General features: G+C 39.1%; 1 protein-coding gene across 2 annotated transcripts in view; it reads left to right on the forward strand.

The window, feature by feature from the left end:
* The first annotated feature begins 1,342 nt into the window (after positions 1 to 1,342).
* TEKT3 (tektin 3) overlaps positions 1,343 to 20,993 on the forward strand; it is a 38,559-nt gene continuing 18,908 nt past the window's right edge. The window contains exons 1-3 of one of the 2 annotated variants that reach the window (XM_011933229.1): positions 1,343 to 1,457; positions 11,962 to 12,569; positions 15,554 to 15,637. In XM_011933229.1, the coding sequence (XP_011788619.1) occupies positions 11,991 to 12,569; positions 15,554 to 15,637 (663 nt within the window). In that variant the 5' untranslated portion in view covers positions 1,343 to 1,457; positions 11,962 to 11,990. Of the gene's footprint in view, positions 1,458 to 11,955; positions 12,570 to 15,553; positions 15,638 to 20,993 lie in introns of those variants that run through there. The other variant, XM_011933228.1, reaches the window with a different exon arrangement.

The following is a 20,993-nucleotide window of genomic DNA, read 5'->3' on the forward strand; positions in this document are numbered from 1 at the left end:
GAACACTATGCATGAGAAAAAAGTAATAAAAAAAAGACAGCTCAGAGTGAAATGTTTCTTAGGCTGAGTGTAGAAAAAGTTGCTGATAAGGAACATAGTGGGAAAACTAGTCAGGATTTGCAGTCCCCTGGTGTGGGGTATGGGAGCCTTGTCTAGTCTAGTCTTGTGCCCAGGCAAATGAGTAGCCTCTGAGCGCTGGGTGTTTTCTGTGATTTTCCTCCTTGGGGAAAATACTCTGGGCTTATCTCCACAGTTAGAGGGGTCGTGTTGCTTAATGTAAACACTTGAGGCAGCATTCTAACTTTTCTAGTTTAGGTTCCCATGAGTTCGGTTGGCCTCACTCAGCCTCTGATAAACCCAGGACACCGACGGAACCAAACGTCTGAACTGGCAAAGCTGAGGACCAGCCCCCAACCTGAAGTCACTTCACTGAGGTCCCTTAGGGGCTGGGCAGCCTGCCTTATCCTGGCAAGTCCCTCAGCCTCACCCTTGGGTGGAGTGCCACACAGTGATTCCCAGAAAAGCCAAAAATAATTAACTGAGGGCTTTATTTTCTTTAGCATTACTAGTTACTAAAGTAACTCAGTGAATTCTCTTGCTGCTCACACGGTTAGACCGCTGCCTCATGGAAAGATGCCTTGAAGTTTGACTGATTTGAGTTTTAGTGTTAGCTCTGCCCCTGAGTCACATTGTCTAAGTCCATTAACTTCTCGAACTTCAGTTTCTTCATCTGTACAATATAAACCCTCTTACAGGGTTGGAAAGAGCTTGCATGGATAAGCAATGATGTATGTATTTAAAAATGTGGATCAGCACCTGGAAGAAACAGTAAGGGCTGCTGTTTACGGAAATATTTGCTGGAGAGAGAGAGGGAAAGCCTAAACCATTTTCTTAGAGTGAGGAAGGAGGGAAGGAACACTAGATAATCCGGTCACAGGAGAAGCTCTGCTGGAGAGAGGAGAGGCTTGTCAAGAAAGATGGGGGCTTGTCAACACCTAGGCAGGTGTTAAGGTTCCAGGCAGCCCTGGTGTGCCTTAGAATCGGCCAAGTTCTTCGCAGTTGGAAGAGTTCCGAATCAGGCTTCAAGGAGAGGCGGGGAAATCACCGAAGCCTCTCTCTTGGGCTACTCTTCACCCCTTTCACCTCCCGGACCAAGCAGGTCTCCCAAAGGGCGGGGGGCCTCGGTTACTAAGCGTGAACGCGTCCATAGTAACCGCCGCCCGACCGGTTTCCCTCCTGGCCCGACAACTCCCGCCTCTCCTCTGACTGGCCAATCAGCTCCCGGCGAGCCGCCGGGACGGCCGCTGAGTGGCCCACAGGCGCTGCTATCGTCACAGATAGGAAAGGCGGGGCCAGGGCCGGACTGGTCTGGGCACCAGTCGGGGGCTGCAGGTGGCAGGAGGCGACCCTTTCCTCTCACCGCCCCTTCCTGCCCCTCGCCGGGCATCCGCCGACAGGTGAGTGGTCTCGCTGACTCCAGCCTGCCTCTAGGACGACCGCAAAGGATCCGCCTTCGCCAACCAGGACTCCAACCTCCGGCCTCCGGATCGCCGGAGGTAGCGGACGCCCTGCAATTCCTCCCCCCATCTTCACTTTTCTTTCCAAATAAAAACCATACAAATCCACAGGCACCTCCCACCCAGACGTCTGTTTCCTCGTAATTTACCTTTCTGATTGATGCTTTTCAAGGTTTGAGAAGTTATTTCTAAACGCAGAACCAGGGAAGGGGCATCCGAACCCCCTGCACTGTGCTAACTCATTTAATTTCTTAATTCTAATTATTACCCGTTAGCAGCGCTGTGCCTTTCCACTGCGGTGCTGGCCGCCCCGCACAGTGTTCCTCGTCCCCTGTGCTTCAGTAGCCGATCCTTCAGATCTGCAGCCACCGGGAGGAGAGTTCAATCACCTGGTCTTGTAGTCAGAGCTCCTGAAATTCAGATCAAAGCTGTTCTCTCACCGCCCAAAGCCATTTCTGTTTAGCTATGGCTGCAAAGCTTTCGGTTGTGTTTGGGCAGTTTAGACCAAACCCCTTTATGTTTTCTCCTGGATGTATATGGTGTTGTAGAGAAATACACACCCTGGAAATGGGTAAAATTATTTGTTTGATTATTGTGAAAAAAATACATAGTTTTAGTAATAGGCAAAAATGTTTTCAGGTAACAGACGAAATATTCTACTTTTTTCTTCTTTAAAATAAAATACTTCACACAATAAGTAGAGTGAACCCAGGGGTGAATCCATGTGCCCAGCCCAAACTTAAACCAACAAAAAATCGATTGCAGGCACAGTTGAGGCCTCTTAGGTAACCCTTGGAAATCCTATTCTCCTCTCTCCTTCCCTATTCCTATTAACCTACAAAATTTAGCATTTACTTATGTTCTGCATATTTTTATACTTTTGCTACTCATATGTTTATCCCAAGCCAATGTATACTTTTTTTTTTTCTTTTGATACGGAGTCTCGCTCTTGTCGCCCAGGCTGGAGTGCAATGGCCTGATCTCAGCTCACTGGAACCTCCGCCTCCCGGATTCAAGCAATTCTCCTGCCTCAGCCTGCTGAGTAGCTGGGATTACAGGCGCCTGCCACCACGCCTGGCTAATTTTTTCTTTTTTTTGTGTGTGTATTTTTAGTAGAGACGGGGTTTCACCAAGTTGCCCAGGCTGGTCTCAAACTCCTGACCTCGTCATCTGCCCTCCTCGGCCTCCGAAAGTGCTGGGATTATAGGCATGAGCCACCGCACCCAGCCTACTGTTACATTTTGAGTTGATAGAGTGGTTATGCTGTACGTGTTCCAGGTCATTCATTTGAACTGTTGTGTGGTGATTCTTGTATGCATTTTCCGCATATTAGGTATGCATCCTCATGTTGATGGACTTTTAGTTTGCTCCCTTTAAAAATATTAGAAAGGAATTCTTGTACATTCTAATTGTAAACATATTTGAATATGTTTGAACATATTCAAACATATTTGAATACGACATTTCAACTTTACTGGATACCACCGTGTAGCTCTCCAATGTGTAATAATTTATACACCATCAATGAATAGAGTTCCTTAACCAAACTTTTTTTTTTGAAGAGATGTTTTCCTGTATTCTTATGTAATATATGCGTAAAGAGAAATTAAACATTGATGTCTGATCTGATATGATTTCTTCTACTTCTGGTATTTGTTAGTGCATTGGCAGCACTGTTTTATTTCTGCTCCAATTTGGAACTGTAATTAAGTGGCTACAAAGGAACTGAAGGGGTTTGTACGTGAGCCCTTCAAGCCTATGCTTGCCCCTGATCTAAGGCAGGGTGTGGAGCAAGTCATGTAAACCTGTGTCTTCTGCAGAAAATGGTCTGTAGATTTTTGTACTTTAAAATATTTATGATCTTCAAGTCTTGCTTAAATATGCTAATAAAATGTTTACCCAATATGAAGCCAACTTTTGGATTGCAAATGGAGTTTTCCGGTTCTTAAAACCTCTGTGTGATTGATTCTATATTTAGCATGTTAATATTTATAGAGACTATTATAGCATTTTTTTCAGTATGTAAATAACTGTTGACCATAAATTAAGTGCACCTAGTTAAACATTGTATTTCACTTTGTAGCCCATGTCTCTTTTCTTAAAATTCTGTTTGGTCATATGTCTTAGTTTTCTGCTGCTATAACAGAATACCAGATACTGGGTGATTTATAAAGAACAGAGATTTATTGGACTCACAGTTCTGGAGGCTGGGAAGTCCAAGATTCAGGGGCTACACCTGATGAGGGTCTTCTTGCTGCGTCATAATATGGCAGAAGGACAAGAGAATGAAAGAGACAGAGACAATGGGGGTGAATTTATTATTTTATCAGGAGCCCACTTCTGTGATAACTAATCCACTCCCACAATAATGGCATTATTCCATTCATGAGGTCAGATCCCTTATAACATAATCACCTCTTAAAAGTCTCATCTCTTAATACTGCACAATGGTAATTAAATTTCAACTGGAATTTTAGAGGGGAGCATTCAAACCAAAACATCATGATTAAATGTACAATAAAAAACAATTGCCTAATTTAGAGGATTTTTCCATAGCTATTTTCAGTCATTTTTCCAAAGAATTTGTTCAGTTTCTTTACAAATATGAGATATTTATAGCATCAGTTAATGATCTTAGTATGTGCTGCACATGCTGTCTTAAGAATTGACTGGAAGGGCATGGTAGCTCATGCCTGTAATCCCAGCACTTTGGGAGGCAGAGAGGAGCGGATCATGAGGTCAGGAGATAGAGACCACCCTGGCTAACACGGAGAAACCGCGTCTCTACTAAATAATAATAATAATAAATTAACCAGGCGAGGTGGCGGGCGCCTGTAGTCCCAACTACTCGGGAGGCTGAGGCAGGAGAATGGCGTGAACCCGGGAGGCAGAGCTTGCAGTGAGCCAAGATCGCACCACTGCACTCCAGCCTGGGGGACAGAGCGAGACTCCGTCTCAGGAGAAAAAAAAAAAAGAATTGACTAAGATAGAATTTAGAGAGTAAGTTAATCATTGTAAAAGACTCACACCACCAAAGTAAGCCATAGGCTTTTAAAAACTAAGGTATTTCTTCCTTAACAGTTTGATAGAATTCACCAGTGAACCCATTGGAGCTTGAACTTTTCTTTGAGGAAAGTTTTTAAACTGTAGATTCAATTTTTAAAAAATACTACAGGGCCCCTCAGGTTATCTAACTCTTCTTTAATCGGTTTTTGTTATTTGTGTATCTTTCGAAAATTTTGTCCATTTCACCTATGTTGTCAAATTTCTTGCCATAAAGTTGTTAGTAATATTGCTTTATTCACTTTATATAATGTTTGCAGGAATATTGCCTCTCTTGTTCCTGATATTAGTAATTTGTCTTCTCTTTTTAATTTTGATAAGCCTATCAAGTGGTTTATCAATTTTATTGATAGAGTTTTATTGTTTTTCTTTTCTATTTGTCTATTTTCTATTTCATTGATTTTTTTTCTCTTTATTGTTTTCTTCCTTCTACTTTGGGTTTATTTTTTTTCCTAGCATTTTAAGATGAAAGCACAGATCACTGATTTTACCTCATTCTTATTTACTAATGTAAACACTTAAAGCTATAAACTTACCACTAATAACTATTTTAGCTGCATCTCATAAATTTTGTTATGCTATTTTCATTTTCATTCAGTTAAGAATATTTTCTAATTTCCCATGTAATTATTGACTCATGAGGTATGGAGTAAGGTGTTGTTTCATTTGCTACTATTTGGGGATTTTCCAAATATCTTTCTATTACTGATTTCTAACTTAATTCTGATATGGTCAGTTAACATACTTTGTATACTTTTGATATTTTAAGTTTATTTAGACTTGTTTGTGACTCATGATATGGTCTACATTGGTGAATGTTTTCTAAAACATTCTAAAGATGCAAATTAGGTCCAGTTAGTTGTAATGTTGTTCAAATAGTCTATGTATCAACCCATTTTTTGTTTACTTGTTCTATGATTTAGTAACAGACAAATGTTGAAATATTCAAATATAATGTGGATTTGTCTATTTCTCACTTTAGTTCAGTCAATTTTTGCTTTAGGTGTTGAAAGTTAGGTAAATGATTACATAAACATTTAATATTGTTATATCTCTTTGACTGATCCCTTTATCCTTATTTTTCTCTCTATCTCCGATAATATTTCTTGTTTAGAAGTCTACTTGATTTGATATTAATATAGCCACTTCTGTATTCTTTTGATTAGTGTTTAAACAGTTTATCTTTTTTTCATACTTTTATTTATTTATTTTTTTATTTTTACTTTTTTGAGATGGAGTCTCACTCTGTTGCCTAGGTTGGAGTGCAGTGGCATGGTCCTCCGCCTCCTGGGTTCAAGCAATTCTCCGCCTCAGCCTCTTGAGTAGCTGAGATTACAGATACCTGCCACCATGCCTAGCTAATTTTTGTATTTTTAGCAGAGTTCGGGTTTTCACCTTCTTGGCCAGGTTCTGACTTCATGATCCACTCGCCTCGGCCTCCCAAAGTGCTGGGATTACAGGCGTGAGCCACTGCTCCCGGCCTATACTTTTATTTTTAACTTCTTTGTGTTTTATATTTAAAATGAGATTTTTCCTAGACAGATTATAGTTCAATATTGCTATTTAAAAACCATTTCTAACAATCTGTGCCTTTTAATTGGATTGTTTAATTATCAGTGTAGTTGGATTTGTATTATTTTTCTATTTGGTTTTTCTTTGTCTTATTTTTGGTTCTCTTTTCTCTTGGAATAATTATGAGTCTTTTTTGTCTTCCATTTTTTTCCCCTTCATTATTGGTTAAAATTCTTGTTTTTTAGTCTTAGATACTGCTCCAGGTCAGTGGTTCAAAACCACTTTTATTTCAGGACCCGTTCACATTCTTAAAAATATTGAGGACCTCAAAGAGCTTTTACTTATGTGGATTATACCTATTGTATTTATTATACTAGAAATTAAAAACTATAAATTATTTTAAAATAACCATAATAACCCATTATATATTAGCATAATGTTTTTATGAAAATATTTTCTGGAACAAAAAATAATTTCGTAAGAAGTATTTAGTATTGTTTTATATTTTTGGCATAGTAATTTTTAGCTTAGTAGCTGGGCTCTCATCTTCATTCAGCCTGTTGCGATAGTATGTATCATGTCGCCTCTGAAAAACTCCGTTGTAAATTTGTGAGAAAGGCAAATAGCATCTGAGTATTTACCATGAAAACCATTTTGACCATTTCACCTCCCAAGAGGTCTTAGGCATGCCCATGGGTCCTTAGTTTACATTTTGAGAACTGGCTACTCCAAAGTTTGCAATACGTATTTTTAACTTATCACAGTGTGTGTTTAAATGACATTATTTCATTTCAGTTATAAGACCCTTATCATCTAATATGGCCATCTAAGCCCTCCTGTCATTTGTGCTATGGCTACCATATAATTGACTTCTATTTTATTAATGCCACAATTTTTTATTTTTACTTTAAATAATGATCTTTTAAAGAAATTTGAAAGTTAGAAAGATTTTGTGTTTCTTATTAACACACATGCTTACCATTTCTGACATTCTTCATTTCTTTGTGTAGATCCAGCTTTCCATCTGGTATAATTTCCTTTTCCCTGAAGAATTTCCTTTAACAATTCTCTTATTGCAGGTCTGCTGACGATGAATTCTTCTGGATTTTGTTTTTATGAAAACATTTTATTTCAGCTTCATGTTTTGAAGGATATTTTCACTAGCTACAGAATTTGAGGCTTACACTTTCTTCCAGCCCTTTTAAAATGTTGTTTGCCTTCTGGTCTGGGTAGTTTCTGACAATAATTCAGCACTGATTCTTATCTTTGTTCTTTTTTTCCAAGTGTGTCTTTTCTCTCTGATTTTCAAATTTTCTCTTTGTCACTGGTTTTCAGCAATTTGATCATGAGCCTTGGAGTGGTGGTGGCAGCAGGGGGTTGTGTGTGTGTGCATGTGTGTGTGTGTGTATTTATCTTCTTGGAGTTTGTAGAGCTTTTTGACCTAGGTATTTCTAGTTTTCAGAAAATTTGGAAAATATTCAGCCATTATTTCCTCAAATATTTTTGTCCTTCTCCTTTTTTTTATGACACTGTAAAACCTTAATATTAAAACGTTTGCTGTTGTACCATAGGTTACCAAGGTGCTTTTCATTTTCTTTTTTAGTTAAAAAAAATCTCCGAGGTCACCAATCTTTACTACTACAATTTCTAATATGCTGTTAATCTCATGTAGTGAAGTTGTACAAGTATAATATTGTATGTTTTATCCCTAAAGTTTATTTGGTTCTTCTTTAGTCTTCCGTTTCTCTCTTCTCAATGTCCTTGTATCGAATACTTTAATGCAGTTTACTAGTTCCACAATCTCTGCCATTTCTAAGCTTCCTTCCATTGACTGAGTTTTCTTTAGGGGTTACATTTTTGTGCTCCTTATTACGTCTGGTCATTTTTGACTGGATGCTGGACATTGTGATGTTACATATTTGAGTGTCTTGATGTTGTAAGGTAGTTACTTGTGGATTAGCTTGATATCTTTGAGACCTGTTTTCAAGCTTTGCTAGAGTGAGTCTTCATTACCTTTACTCCAGGCATAGTTAAGCCCTACCTCTAATGTATGGCCTCTCTGGTGTCTCCCCTGAATGCTCCAGGTGGTTGCCAGTGACCCTCCAATCTAGTTACTTTGTGTTCATAATGTATCTCCACCCTCTGTCAGTTCTAGAAATTGTTCAGCTAACAGCTCTGCCATCGCTCTTTGCCAGGGCTTGTGGAGTGTTCCTTGATGCCTGTGCAGCCTATTCTCAGCAAAGACAAAGATCCCCATGTAGATTTCTGGATCTCTATGTCTGCATAGCTCACTTTATTCCATAAACCTGCTTTACAGTTTCTAGCTTTCTCAGCCTCCTTGAATTCTGATCACTTTCTCAACTCACAAAGGCTGCCAGGTCTGTTCAGTTTTCATGTTTTTTCTCATTGTCTGAAAATTGCCTTTGGGTACAATGCCTTGACAATCAGAGGGCTCACCTTATTTGTTTCCCTTCTTTCAAGGATCAGAGTCTTATGATGCCTGTTGTCTGAGGTCTGAATGCAGTTATTTCATATACTTTGTCTAGATTTTTAGATATAAGAAGCTAAGTCTGGTTTTTATTATTCTCTCATGGTTGGAGGTAGAAGTCAGTTTTCAGTTTTTAAGTATTTTTTAGTTCATGACAGTCTTGGTTTTCTTGACCATTCATGGCCCAAAATGCATGACAGTGGAATACTTTGGTGAAACCATCCCCTCGTGATGTCTTTTATTCAGTCTTCCTGAATGACGTACGAGATGGCTGGTAGAACTAGAACTTCAGTTGTGGCTGTAAAATATTCTCTCTCCATAGGAAACTGACAGCCATACATGAGGAGTTCTACTTCTACGATCTCTAAACCACTATGCTTTATGCTTTAGATCCCAGATTCTATGACAAATCTCACCTCTAATTAAAAAACAAATCACCAGGTGCTTTTGTAAACTGTATTTGTTTTTCTCAGTCCACATATCTCATCTGGTGTATAAACCCTTGCATCTTCAGATATCACCCCCGGAGCAGATGACTTACCGTTCAAACACGGGTTGAGACGTCTCAAGATGCCAATATAACAAATGCTGGGAAAACTCGGGTGGCATTCTACACGTGAAATTGCATGGTTGAAGGATGAAGTGAGCTATTGGTTTCTAGATCTCTTATTGTCAAGAATTAAGCAGGCTCATTAAGCATCATTAAGATGGCTCATGCCTGTAATCCCAGCACTTTGGGAAGTTGAGGCGGGAGATCACTTGTGGCCAGAGTTTGAGACCTGCCTGGGCAACATAGTGAAACCTGCTCATCTCTACTAAAATAAATAAATAAAATTAGCCAGGCATGGTGGTGTGTGTTTGTAGCTCCAGCTACTTGGGAGGATTGCTTGAGCCTAGGAGTTTAAGGCTGCAGTGGGCTGTGATCATGTCAATGCATTCCAGCCTGGGCAACACAGCAAGATTCTGTCTCTAAAAACAAAATAAACCAGCCCAGCATGGTGGCTCATGCCTGTAATCCCAGCACTTTGGGAGGCCAAGGCAGGTGGATCATGAGGTCAGGAGATCGAGACCATCCTGGCTAACAAGGTGAAACCCTGACTCTACTAAAAATACAGAAAAATTAGCCGGGTATGGTGGTGGGTGCCTGTAGTCCCAGCTACTCCGGAGGCTGAGGCAGGAGAATGGCGTGAACCCGGGAGGCGGAGCTTGCAGTGAGCCGAGATCGTGCCACTGCACTGGAGTCTGGGTGACAGAGCGAGACTCCGTCTAAAAGTAAAATAAAATAAAATAAAATAAAATAAAATAAAATAAACCAAAGCAAAGTAGGAGTGGTCTATCACCACTTGAAGTTTCTTGCTAGAAGTAAACCAGATTATTTATTGATCTGATATGGGAGAGGGGTTGGAACTAAAGACAACCTTAAGGACCCTAAGGTCTCAGTACTTTAAATTTCCTTTTTCAAAACATAATGTTCAAGTTTCAAATTGAAGCAAAGAACTGCAAGTGGTAACTAAGGCTTTTGTTTTCACCATCAGTCTGTAAGTGTGGCCAGTATAACATGTTTGGGGGCTATAGGAAGAAAGAATTTAGCAGAAAGAGAACTAGGGTTATATAAGCACAGGGCCATGGGTGGATATTTTATCATACGCTCTGTGGGGATTGTGATTTGAATACAATTCTACAGATAGATTATTTTGTAGTTGGGTACCAAAGTCCTCAACACATAGCTATTTTAGTAGTCACTAAAGAATTTTTATTTTTCTGAGCAGTGCATATAATTGGATCTGATTGTATTTTTTCTTTTTGATAAACAAGTCCATAGACATTAACCCCAAAACAGAATGACATTTAAATGCTAAAAGATATGTTATGGTCTGTGGCATCCTTGGCTTTCTGGAATAATAATGATCAAAAGTTTCAGATAATGGAACTGGTAAAAAGAATGAAGTAGATCAGTAGATCTGTATGTTCTAACAGGGGGAGTGGCCCAGAAAATATACTTAAGTTAAAAAAAAAGCATAATCTACAATGATATATACAATGATCAGGATAATTCAGTTTTTGTATTAAAAAGCTTTATATATAGGTATAGATGGTATATAGGTAGAGGTATATAAAATATAAATAATACATATGTTGGTATATGAATAGGAAAAATCTGGAAAGATACAACTATTAATGAACTATTTAGTGGCTACTTCTGAGGAGTTCACCTTTGTGAGGAGGAAAGATATTTATCTTTTACTTTATTTACTTCTCTGAGGTAGCAATTTAAAAAGTTAAGATCTATTGCACACTTTCCGTGTGCCCGACACTGTGCTGAGCCTTCTAAATACTTAGCATTGTCTTAGCCCTCCTAACTCCATGGCTTCCCTAGGATTTCTATTATACGTTGGAGGTGCTTACAGGTTGCAGGTTGCCAGGAAAGGAGATCCAGGTACTTGCCTTGAGCTGTGTTTGCATATGAACCACACCATTGTTATCCAGAAGGAGTGTTTATTTAGGATGACTTGTGGGGGCAGGGGTGGGGAGTTGCCAAGCAATCCCCTGCTGCTACCACTGCTCACAACAGTCCAAAGAAGGAAGTGCTATTATTATTCCCTATTATTTCTAAGTGAAGCAACCGAGGCACAGAGAGGTTAAGCAATTTGCCCAGTGTCACTTAGCTAGTAAATAGGTGGACTCACCTTATTTGTTTCTCTTTTCTCATGGCTCAGAGTCCTGTGCTGTCCATTGTCCAATGTCTAAAATCAGTAGTCTAGATTTTTAGATATAAGAGGCTAAGTCTAGTTTTTACTACTCTATCATGGTTTGAGACGGAAATCTATTTATTTATTTATTTTTTAGACGGAGCCTCTCTGTATCCCAGACTGGAGTGCAGTGGCGCGATCTCAGCTCACTGCAATCTATCTGGCCCCCACCCCGGCCACTGGGTTCAAGCAATTCTCCTGCCTCAGCCTCCTGAGTAGATGGGATTACAGGTGCTTGCCACAACAGCTGACTAATTTTTGTATTTTTAGTAGAGACGGCATTTCGTCTAGTTGGCTAGGCTGGTCTCGAACTCCTGACCTCAAGTAAGAATTCTATTTTGAATCCGTATCTGTTAAGATGCATAGTTTAGGCTCCTAATTTGAATTTGTTACAACAAGACAATATTACTCTCATAATTTTTATAAAAATTCAAAAGTTCAAATGGCCAATAAAAATGTGATCTTAATACATTCTAGAGACACGGAGATTTAAAAAAACTTTGTTGGAATAGATTATCAATGGTGAATGTGGATCACAAATGAGAACAAGCATCTAATGTGTTTGGAGCTGTATGTTTCACCAGAGATTAATTTATGTGACTGTCTTATTTTACTTTTCATTTTTTAACAGGAGAGATTTACAAATAGTGTTTTGGCATCATGGAACGCGTAGGTTGTACTTTAACGTCAACTTACGCCCACCCTAGACCAACACCAACCAACTTTCTACCAGCCATCAGTACCATGACCTCAAGCTACAGGGACCGCTTTCCCCACTCCAACTTGACCCATAGCCTGAGCCTTCCTTGGAGACCCAGCACATACTACAAAGTCGCCTCCAGTTACCCAAGCGTGGCCCCGTACTGCACCAGATCACAGAGGGTGTCCGAGAATGCCATGCTTCCCTTTGTGTCCAACAGAACCACCTTCTTCACAAGATACACACCAGATGACTGGTACAGGTCCAATTTAACCAACTATCAAGAGTCCAACACTTCTCGACATAATTCGGAGAAACTAAGAGTAGATACATCTCGCCTGATTCAAGACAAATATCAACAAACAAGAAAAGCCCAGGCAGACACAACCCACAACCTGGGAGAACGTGTCAATGACATAGGGTTTTGGAAATCTGAAATCATTCATGAGTTGGATGAAATGATTGGAGAGACAAATGCACTTATTGATGTGAAGAAAAGACTGGAGCGGGCTTTGATGGAGACTGAAGCCCCTCTTCAGGTAAGACCTTATGATAGAAGGCACTGCAGTTTTGTGATTGTAACCCACTGGTTGAGTTACTGTGGTTATTTATATATTGAATTATGTTTTAATTCTCTGTAGAAGCCAACCCCCATCAATAAATCTGCGACTGGTTTCAGCAATGGCAAAACCACTGTCTATTTTTTTTTATGCATTATACACTGTAAGAACAACCACTTTAAGAAGTAATTCTGAATGCAAAGCAAAGAAGGCCAATTACAGAGACACCATTAGGATACACAACGTTTTAAGGTGAACACGCCATCTGTATTCCGCCATTCTCACATTGCTATAAAGAAATACCTGAGGCTCAGTAATTTATAAAGAAAAGAGGTTTAATTGGCACCTGGTTCTACAGGCTGTACAGGAAACAGTGGCTTCTGCTTCTGGGGAGCCCTCAGGAAGCTTCCAATCATGGTGGAAGGCAAAGGAGGAGCAGGTATCTTGAAGGGTCCAGGGGCAAGAGAGAAAGGGGGAAGGTGCCACACACTTTTAAACAACCAGATCTCCAGAGAACTCATTCACTATCCTGAGAACAGCGCCGAGTGGATGGTGCTAAACCATTCATGAGGGATCTACCCCCACGATCCAATCACCTCCCACCAGGCCCCACCCCCAACATTGGGGATTACAATTTGAATTGAGATTTGTGCAGGGACACAGATCCAAACCATATTACCATCTTATCTCTTAAATAGGCGGCTTCATCACTGCTGTCCCTAAATTAAAATAAACAATATTTGATTGTTTATTTATACAACCAAAAACTTTATTTTACAACCAAAATTTTATTTATACAACCAAAAACTTAATTTTTTTAGTCTGTATCATGAAACGCCTCCTGTGTGTATGTTATGATTCCCTTTCAAGACGTAGTGACATCATCAAATGAGACCATCTTAGGACATGGAATTTGCTTGACTAAATAGAAAAATGGGGCTGAGATTAGGCCAGTTGAAATAGTAATGTAGGGAGCATTTCAGTTGGTTACTGGCCTCTGATCAGGCTTCTGAATGGGCTCAAGTCACCTCTAACCCTCAGGCTATGCGATGGGCCCTCCAACCCCCCTCCACCCTCCTCCATTGAAAGAAGACATTCCATGTTTGAAGATGTGCAAATTATAGAAACTATTTTAGAAATATACATTGTGATGAGCACAGCTAGCACCATTTTTCTTCATGTTTGCATGACTTATTCCCATGCCATGAGCACTTCTCGTAGGTCTCTACCATGGCGTCTGTAGTAGAAGAGTTTAGAGAATCAAGGAACTGGAAGTCTGGTGGGTGGAGGAGTTTCTTGGGGCACCCTGCGCACTGTCACTTCCTATTGCAACCCCTCCCCACTATACAGAAACACACACAGAGGCACACAGTCCCCAGGAATCCTGAGAACAGTTGATAGTTCACTAATGATCTTTTTGAATTAGTTCATCATAAAATTTTGTTTAGAATCAGAAGGGCTTCTACACCTTCCCTGAGCCTCAGGTTCCTCTGAAATATTGATTTATTCTACAGTTCATCCTACCCCCGACTGCCTTTAAGAATTGAAAATATCCTTAAAATGATAGCTACTTTCTTACTTTCCAGTGGAGATTCAGTTTCTTCTCTTAGTAACCCTTTCAGTTATGACTACTTTCAGAAAGATGGTTCTAACTGGAATTTTTTGTGCAGCTTTTGTCCAGATGTTCTTGTGTGTTTGAAAATTTATTGTCAACACAGTATTGGAAAGTCCTTTTTAAAATTAGTCACATGAACAGATAAGCTTCCAAAGAGAAAATACAGGCAATCAACAAATATAAGAATAAATGTTAAGGCTGAACGATAAAATACAAATTAGATCAATGAAATAACTGCCTTTGGCCTATGAAACTTGCAATAATGAAAATTTATAACATTTAGAGCTGCCATAGGAGCAGAAAATAGACACTTTCATATATTACTGGTGGGGCTATGGATTGGTAGAAATTTCCTGGAAAGCAGTTTGGTAGTATATATTAAGATAATCAGAGTTCCCCTCTACCCTTTAATTCTTTTTCTGGTAAGTGATATTATTAAACAATTAGAGATTCGCCCAAAGATTCTGTTCAAAGATAGTATATCTGGATTACAGTATACATACCATTATATTTTATGCTTTTAAAAATTTGATATTATTTGGGAGTCCTATGTGATGAAATAGTCTTTGAAAAAAGCATTTTAACTGCTGCATAATGTTCTTTCATACATAATTTATTGTTAGAAATTTAAGCTGTTTTCCATTAGAGCCACTAACATACTTTATCTCAAAGAATATTTCATGATTTGGGTCTACTATTTAATGTCAATACTAAAAAGCATAATATAAAGCTGTAAGAACATTATAACCTCTATCTTGTTAAAACAAACAAACAAACAAAGTAGTAATAGGAGTATGGCTAAATCATATTTTCTACTTTTCTGTATTTTTTCTCTTTAGTGAGTAAAGGCATATTATTCTGATAATTGGGAAAACAATAAATGACACTTTAAAAATAATCACTGGAACTTTTGGCAACACAAATATTTTGATGTTTTTAGAGATAATCATTCATTTCTACCTATTCTTCTCAGTAGAAAATATTTAGAAATATCTTGAAGACTTGTGTCTCATGTTATTGAACTTGTCTCACCTGAAGAAACTAATGCCAACTAATGCCCTCAGATGCTAATTTCTGGGGATCAAGTAAATGCCATCTGCTTCGTTTTGTCAAATTTCCAAATTAGGAATATTTTCAAACTATTTTGAAGAGCTACCTCTTTAACTTTGAACTAGCAGCAGGGATTCATTTAGTTGTTACAGTCTGTTTCAGGCTAGATTTTCACAAAAGGGCTGGAAAAGTTGGTATTGGAAGTATCTATTGCTTTATTTTTGAAACAAATTATTAGAGCTGCTAGTCATGGATTGTCAGTTTTTATTAGTGCTTTCCATTATCTGTGTATCTGTAGGTAGCCCGGGAATGTCTATTTCATCGAGAAAAGAGAATGGGAATCGATCTAGTTCACGATGAAGTCGAAACACAACTGCTGACGGTAAATATGGGGGAAATGCATCAGTCACAAGCAGCTTAGTTGTAAATGTGTGTTGAATATGTAGAAGTAAAAAAGGATGTTACATAAAATGACTTATAAGTAAAGCATTATCATATCAGATGTTGACAGCATTTAACAAAGACATGTTTTTCTTGGTTATAATATATATTCATTGAGAATATGAAAAATGCAAACAAGAGTAAATAAAGATAAAAATCACTTGAAGCTTTATTAGACAGAAATCACTATTAATTTTGGAGTATTTCAGTTTTTTTTATTAATCATGCTTTTTTTTCTACCATTCCGTTGCATCTTTTTATTAATCATTCTGAGATAGGCACCACCTAACTCAGACAATGATGCTCAGATATGTCTTCAAGACTCGAATCATTGTATTTATAAATTTGAATAGTGTATACTCATCTAAAATTATATTGGGGTAATTTTTACCACATCATTAGATATGCTTTTTTTTTTTAAATTTTTTATTTTTTTTTAGATGGAGTCTTGCTCTTATCACCCAGTCTGGAGTGCGATGGCATGATCTTAGCTCACTGCAACCTCCGCCTCCGAGGTTCAAGCAATTCTCCTGCCTAGCCTCCCAAGTAGCTGGGATTGCAGGCACCTGCCACCATGCCTGGCTAATTTATGTATTTTTAGTAGAGATGGGATTTCGCCATGTTGGCCAGGCTGGTCTTGAACTCCTGACCTCATGATCTGCCCGCCTCAGCCTCCCAACGTTCTGGGATTATAGACGTGAGCCACCACCCCCGGCCTAGATCTTCTTTTAAGACATGATTTTTAATGGCTATGCAGTGTTCTACAATGTAAAGGTGCTACCTTTTTTTTTGTTTGTTTCAATCAATCCTCTCTTACATAGTTAGACTGTTTCCCTATTCCACTCCTTTGTTTTCCTATTTTAATAGCACTGCAGTATACAAAAATATTATTGATAACTGTAGATACTTCTGATTCTTTCCTTAGAATATATTTTGGGAAGTGTAATTGATATGCCAAAGATTCTATGCATTTGAAAGCTTTTGATATATAGCCAAATTGCCATCCAGAAACTCACAGTTGCATCTGCACTACTCTGCTGATTCTCACACTAATCTCTCTTCCACCTTCCACCAATTAAATCTGGTTTAGTTCTAATTTCTCTGATCTTCACTTCTTAGACTTGTTACCACAGATCTCTATCATTTCTTAAGGCTTCAGGGATCATGTACCTGGAGCCCTTCCCAATCTCTTTTTTCAGTCCAGGCACTTTATAAAGCATTAGTTCTGCATTCCTAAGTACTTGCCAAACATTTTTTAGTTTGGTAACTTTTTTTTTTTTTTTTCTGGTTCACATTCATAAAGCCTGCTTAGCCTATTGCCTGTCCCTTTCTATTGATGGTACCAGTGTTCCTTCATCACCATGGCTTGCTGCCTGTTGTCTCCCAAACTCCTTTCATCAATTTCCAGCTCTTTAAAAAAAAATCTGGTTAATAAGAAATTCCAAAGCACCTTTCCTTCCCCAAGTTTCCCTTGGATCTGTCCTATACATTCTCACGAGTTTCTTCCCTCTGCTACGAATTCTTCCTTGACTCCCTAATTTCTGCAGGAGAAAAATCCACTAAGGCCTCCCTTGACTGACTCCCTCATTTCTCAGCTTCATTTCCAACTGAATCACAGAATTTCCACTGCAGTGAATCCATCTTCTCTGTCCCTGCACAAGCTTTGCAGGGTCCTACCTCTTTGCCTTTTTTAAATTGGTCCTTGGTGAGAATTGAGTCCTTGGTAGGAAAGTAAGTATGACAAGGTAGCAGCTCAGTCCTCAGAGTAATTTTATCCCCACACGGCATCAACGCTCTGCTTTAACATCACTTAAATTTTCTTAGTGACCCATGACATTAAAGATGACAAGCAGACTTTTTTCTTTGCTCTCTCCTTTCCTCTACTGTCTGGTTCTCTAAGAGAACTCTGAGTTGAAATAATATACTCAGGAAAGCTTTGGCTACTACCGAAAGGTTTTGTAAATCTACTGTAAAAGTCACTGTCCCAATGGCTGGACAGGAGTGGTTAGAAATAGAACATTCTGCAGTGGGCTGTGATCATGCCAATGCATTCCAGCCTGGGTAACACAGCAAGATTCTGCCTCTAAAAATAAACCAGTCCGGCATGGTGGCCCAAGCCTGTAATCCCAGCACTTTGGGAGGCCGAGATGGGTGGATCACGAGGTCAGGAGATTGAGACCATCCTGGCTAACAAGGTGAAACCCCGTCTCTACTAAAAAAAAATACAAAAAAATAGCTGGGCGTGGTAGTGGGTGCCTGTAGTCCCAGCTACGCAGGAGGCTGAGACAGGAGAATGACGTAAACCCAGGAGGTGGAGCTTGCAGTGAGCTGAGATCCGGCCACTGCACTCCAGCCTGGGCAACAGAGCGAGACTCCATCTCAAAAAAAAAAAGAAAGAAAGAAATAGAACATTCTGAATGGAATAGTTTTGCAGTGATGGGTCTCCGCTCTTCTCTTCTTTCCCAGCCTTTGATGAAACTCACAAGCCTTAAAATAATCTGTCATCTACTTTTTCATCCTAATTGGATAGGAATTTACCATCGTCTCTCCCTTGGCCTTTTCTTCTCACTAATCCTGAGATGTTCTGTATGAAATAAATTACAAGGCAGTTCTAACAGCTGAACTTCATCAGCTTGCCCACAAACACACTATGATATTTCCAACAGATATTTTTTTGGTACTTGGCTACATTTAGTGTTTCCATTACTTGAGTAGTGGCTCTCAAACCTGGCTACCCATTAGAATCACCTGGCAAAGGTTTTCAAAATATGAATGACTGGGTCCCACACCCAGAGATGCTGATTCAAATCTGCCATGGGGACTAGGCATTGATCTTTCTAAAATATCCCCCAACTAATCTTAATGACTAGGCAGAGTCAAGAACAAGTGCCTCAGAAATTCAAAATACTGCTGAAAGAAATTAAAGATGATCTAAATAAATGGGCATATCATGTCTATGGATGGGAACATCCATAAACGTGGATGCTCGTGTTAAGATGGCAATATTTCTCAACTTGATTCATAGACTCAGCACAATTCCTATCAGAATCCCAGCTGACTTCTTTGTAAAAATTGGTGAACTGATCCTAAAATTCACATAGAAATTAAAGGACAGCAAATAGCCGAAATAATATTGAAAAAGAAGAAAGTTGGAGGACTCACACCTCCTGATTTCAACACTTACTATAAAGCTGCAATGTGTAAGACAGTGTAGTACCTGCAAAACAATAGGCACAATTTGAGAGTTGAGAAATAAACCATCACATTTACCATCTATTGATCTTTGACAATGGTGCCAAGGCAATGCAATGGCAATTGTGTCTTTAACAAATGGTATTTGGACAACCGGATATCCACATGCAAAAGAATGAAGTTGGATTCCTACATCACAACATACAAAATAGTTAAGTCAAAAGGGATCAGAGGCCTACACATAAGAGCTAAAACTGTAAGACTTTTAGAAAAGAACATAGGCATGAATATTCGTGACCTTGGAAGAAGCAACAGTTTTTTAGATGTGGTATCAAAAGCACAAACAACACAAGGAAAAGCAGATAAACTGGACATCATCAAAATTAAAAATGTGGTATATTTTGAAGAACATTAGCAACAAAGTGAAAAGACTTGTGTCTAGAATATATAAATAACTCTCACAATTAAAAAAAAAATCAACCCAATTAAAAATGGGCAAAGGATCTCACAATGAAATATGACTTCCTACCCACTAGGATAGTTATAATAGAAAATACAGAAAATAACAAGTTGGCTGGAATGTGGGAGGAATTAGAAGCCTCATACATTGCTGGTGAGAGTGCAAAATGAGGCAGATGCTTTGGCAAATGGTTAAGCATGAATGGCCCTGTACGATCCATAGGATCCAGTAGTTCTACTCCCAAACGTCAGCCCAGGAGAAAAGAAAACATATGCCCAAACAAAAATTTGTGCATGGATATTTATAACACCATTATTCATAGCAGCCAAACAGTAGAAACAACCCAAATGTCTATCAACTGATGAATGGATAAGTAAAATATAGGATAGCCGTACAATAGGTTATTCTGCCAAAAAAAGAAAAAAAAAAGAAATGACGTGCTGATCCGTTGCTATAACATGGATGAATATTGAAAACATTATGCTGCATGAAAGAAACCAATCACAAAGGACCACATATGGTAATTCCATTTGTATGAAATTTCCAGAATAGGGAAATCTGTAGAGACCGTAAGTAGATTTGTGGTTGCTTATTATGAAAGGAGACTTGGGGGATTGGAAATTGTGGGTGGCAGCTAATGGGCACAGGATTCATGATTTCTTTGGAAGGTGATGGAAATGTTTTAAATTTGGTTCCAGTGATGATTATACAACTCTGTGAATATACTAAAAGCCATCAAACTGCACATTTTAAACAAGTGAATTATATGGTCTATGAATTATATCTCAACAAAGCTGTTTCTTAAAAACAAGAACCACTGCATTAGAGGTTTCTGGTTTCTAGGTCAGTAGCGGGGGGGGGCTTTATCTCAAAAAACTGAATGTGCAATTAGAGTAATGGTTCATGAATTGAGAGAGGTGCTTCGGTCATTGCCAATCAATTCAAGCAGTGAATGTATTCTGTGGCTTACTCAAGGTAGTGATATTAGCATATGTTTTATTTTTTTACCAAAATAGGTCTTAATTTTTAGAATAATTAAATGTGTATTAGCCAAGGAAAGAAGTAGCCTTAAAAGGCCTACTTTTGAAAAACATGGATGCAATGAAATATTTTCTTACGAATTCTGTTGAATTCCGTTGGCTATTATATTCAGTCAGTGATAGTTGATAAATTCTTACAGAATGGCTTCTGTTGGGGAGTCAATCATGGTACTATCTTCTTAGCCTTCCCCGACCGTGCTGACTCCTTGGACTTCGGAGTCAAATGAACCTGCAAAGTCATCTACCCTGCAGCCTGCCCTGGTCCGGCTCTGGGATGGGGGCTGAGACAGCTGCTCAGAACTCAGGCTGAGGCTCTGGGCCTGGCCCCAGCTGGCCAGTTTCCTTCCCACAAGAGGCTTTTCCTTCCTCTGTGTTGCAGAAGCAGAAAGCAAAAATACTGCAGCCTCAGAGGTTTGTTGAGAATGCAGTCAATGAGTTCCAGAGATGGCAGACCTGCTGCTGGAGAGACGTTTCAGCATTTCAGCCCAGTCCAGCCCAAGGGGCTTCTCCTCTAAGGCAGGATTGAATAGCAACCAGCACGGAAAGAGGATCTGGGTGGGCTCTGACCCCCAGCAATAAGAACTACCCTCCTCACCTAGGTTTCT

This window comes from Colobus angolensis, unplaced genomic scaffold, assembly GCF_000951035.1.
Source record: "Colobus angolensis palliatus isolate OR3802 unplaced genomic scaffold, Cang.pa_1.0 Scaffold125, whole genome shotgun sequence".
Taxonomy (NCBI): Eukaryota; Metazoa; Chordata; class Mammalia; order Primates; family Cercopithecidae; genus Colobus; species Colobus angolensis.